This window comes from Atta cephalotes (genome assembly GCF_000143395.1).
Source record: "Atta cephalotes unplaced genomic scaffold scaffold01731, whole genome shotgun sequence".
In the NCBI taxonomy this organism is placed as follows: domain Eukaryota; kingdom Metazoa; phylum Arthropoda; class Insecta; order Hymenoptera; family Formicidae; genus Atta; species Atta cephalotes.
The window spans coordinates 1-2,675 of NW_012131795.1; the positions used below are offsets into that span (position 1 = coordinate 1).

Sequence of the window (2,675 nt, forward strand, 5' to 3'; positions counted from 1 at the left end):
GTTAGAGAGAGAGAAAGAAAGAAGAGAGAGAGAGAGAGAGTGTGTGTGTGTGTGTGTGTGTGTGTGTGTGTGTGTGTGTGTGTGTTTCAATGGGTAATCTCTTCAAATTTATTAATAATATATTATTAATAATATATAATAATATATAATAATATGTAATAATATATAATAATATTATTAATATATAATAATATTATTAATATATAATAATATTATTAATAATATATGTACATAGGGTTTGATGGAGTTAAGATTATTTTTCATCATATAGCTAATACTTCATTATTAGTATTGAACATGTAGTACTTATATTACTATTAAAGACATATTTTTTTATTAATAAATAACTAAATGAAATAATTAAACAAAATTCTCTACCTTCTTGTTTTAATGATTGCCGGAATCCACGTGTTGTGGGTGTAACAAGTGCATGAATCTCCGACAATCCGCAAATGCCAGCAGCACGAAAGAGCACCGTAAATGTGTTCGCACACACGTAAAAATATGGACATTGTCTTGCTCGCAATAAGTGAAATAGAGATCTGAAGCTATCACACCATTCTCGGTATAATGCATCTTTCATATTTTGATTATTTATTGTCAATGTATTATTTGCGAGAGATGCACTCACTTTGTTAGCAGAGCGAGGAAATAATTCTAACCATGGTATAGATGGATGTTGCCATATTAAGCAACACTGATGAAATCTAATAAGAATATTTAATGATTATTATTACAAGACTTAAAAAATTAATAGTATTATAGAATAATGACAAAAATTAATAAAACTAACCTTGCGTTTGGACTAGTATCCAAAGTTGTCTCTTTTTCTCCGATATTTAAACATCTTACAAATCCTGTAGTACCTGATGCCTCTTCGCTCGTTTTGAGTTTGCAATTCCATGGAAAAGGCTTCAAAGACATAAACCTCATTTTAGTTTTCAATGTCCAATCTATAGGAACATGCTTTGCTCCCTTTGAGAGATTTATTTTTGGAATCTGATTAATTGATTCTAATTTTGAAAGTACATTAGTAAAAGTTAAGGAATTTTTTATAGATGAATCTTCTGCCGTTGATTTCTTTCGTCGGCCATCAATATTTAGTAATTCGAACAATGTATTGTCGTTACTGATGTCTAATCCAGAAGACATTATATCTTTTTGTTTCTTACACGTTTCACTGATTGGAAAAGGATTCTTACGCTTTTGGCAGTAAGATATACATTGCAGTACATTACTACTAGAGTTAAGTTCATCTAAATTCGTAGTCGTTTGTTGAGTGCCAGTGTTAATAGTCATTTTATTTATACGCGCTTGAAGTGCACGCTTTTTTAATTTCATACGATGTAATTGCATCACTTGATCAGGACGCGTCCATTCTAATGTAGTTACATTTTCGGACTCTGATAATGGCACATGTATTAAATTTGACATGTCGCTGTAAAAAGATATGACATATATGTACAAGACATAATCGAAGAAAATTATGTAATATCTTTTTTACATTATTACAGATTTTTATATTATAAAAGTAAGGTAAAAGCAATTAATAGATTAAGCTTTAATAAACTTGGTCTTGACATATGTTGTTAAGATCATGGCCCTGAGTGCCCTCCAACAAGTTTTAACCATCGCTCGTTCTTCATTAAAAAGTTATTAACAAAAAAAGAACGTTTAAGAAATAATGCATATGATATCTCTTTTCCATCATATAAAACAGAAATTTTCTGCTTTAAAATTTTACAACTTTTATTTTACAACTTTTACGCGAAGCGACTCCCCCTGGGAGCGCACGACTTTCATATTTTCTTATATAACTTTTGTTTTTAAAAGAGAGAATTTTTTCCTGCTTTACTTTGCATACATGGTTTACGATACATGGTTACGATACATGATTTCGTTAGGGTTCTTAATTCTCCTAATCCTAACCCTAAACTACATATTTACCCAAATTTTCTGCTAAAGCAATGAACTTGTATTCGTGTGGAAAGTCGCGCGCCAATAGAAAAGGTGGAATGTAGTAGGTGAATATAGTTTAGAACAGTTTCTGATGTTATATATAGCCGAAATAAGATATTACTTTTTCAAACTTTTCACTCAGGGTTATAATCTTGATAACATACATCAAGGTCAAAATCATTGGAGCTTGGTCCCCTAATCGATACCTTTATCAAAAGTAATTTTATAGAATGTTGCACATATTTCAATGTATACAGAATAATCCATTTAATCTATAACCCAAAATATTTCCTTTTCCTTACATTTAACGATAAAATGTTTCAGACAAAAGTTGTATGGTCTCAAGGAACCATAAAATACCATTAGTTTGACCTTGGATAGTCGCTTAAAGGTCACGTCAAGGTCACCCTCAATCTCTTTAAATCCACTATTTTTCATTACATATTCTTATAGCTCATCTCGAAAGTGTTTTCCCAAACACTATAATAAAATATTTTTTCATTAAATATTTATCGAGTTACGAGATTTAAAAATTATTGCTGGCTGCATTAGTGTTATCCGAAATGTACCACGTGAAAGTTAAACGGTCAAATTTATATCTCATTTGTGTGTGTGTGTGTGTGTGTGTGTGTGTGTGTGTGTGTGTGTGTGTGTGTGTGTGTGTGTGTGTGTGTGTGTGTGTGTGTGTGTGTGTGTGTGTGTGTGTGTGTGTGTGT

At 31.2% G+C, this 2,675-nt stretch overlaps 1 protein-coding gene across 1 annotated transcript; it reads right to left on the reverse strand.

The window, feature by feature from the left end:
- Positions 1–366: 366 nt before the first annotated feature.
- On the reverse strand, positions 367–1,434 carry LOC105625464 (protein downstream neighbor of son homolog; the record flags this gene model as incomplete). Its single annotated transcript, XM_012206793.1, has 2 exons — positions 794–1,434; positions 367–707 (listed from the first exon to the last, which is right to left on the reverse strand). Coding segments are annotated over exons 1-2 (982 nt in total), but the record flags the coding sequence as incomplete, so codon positions are not given.
- Positions 1,435–2,675: the final 1,241 nt, after the last annotated feature.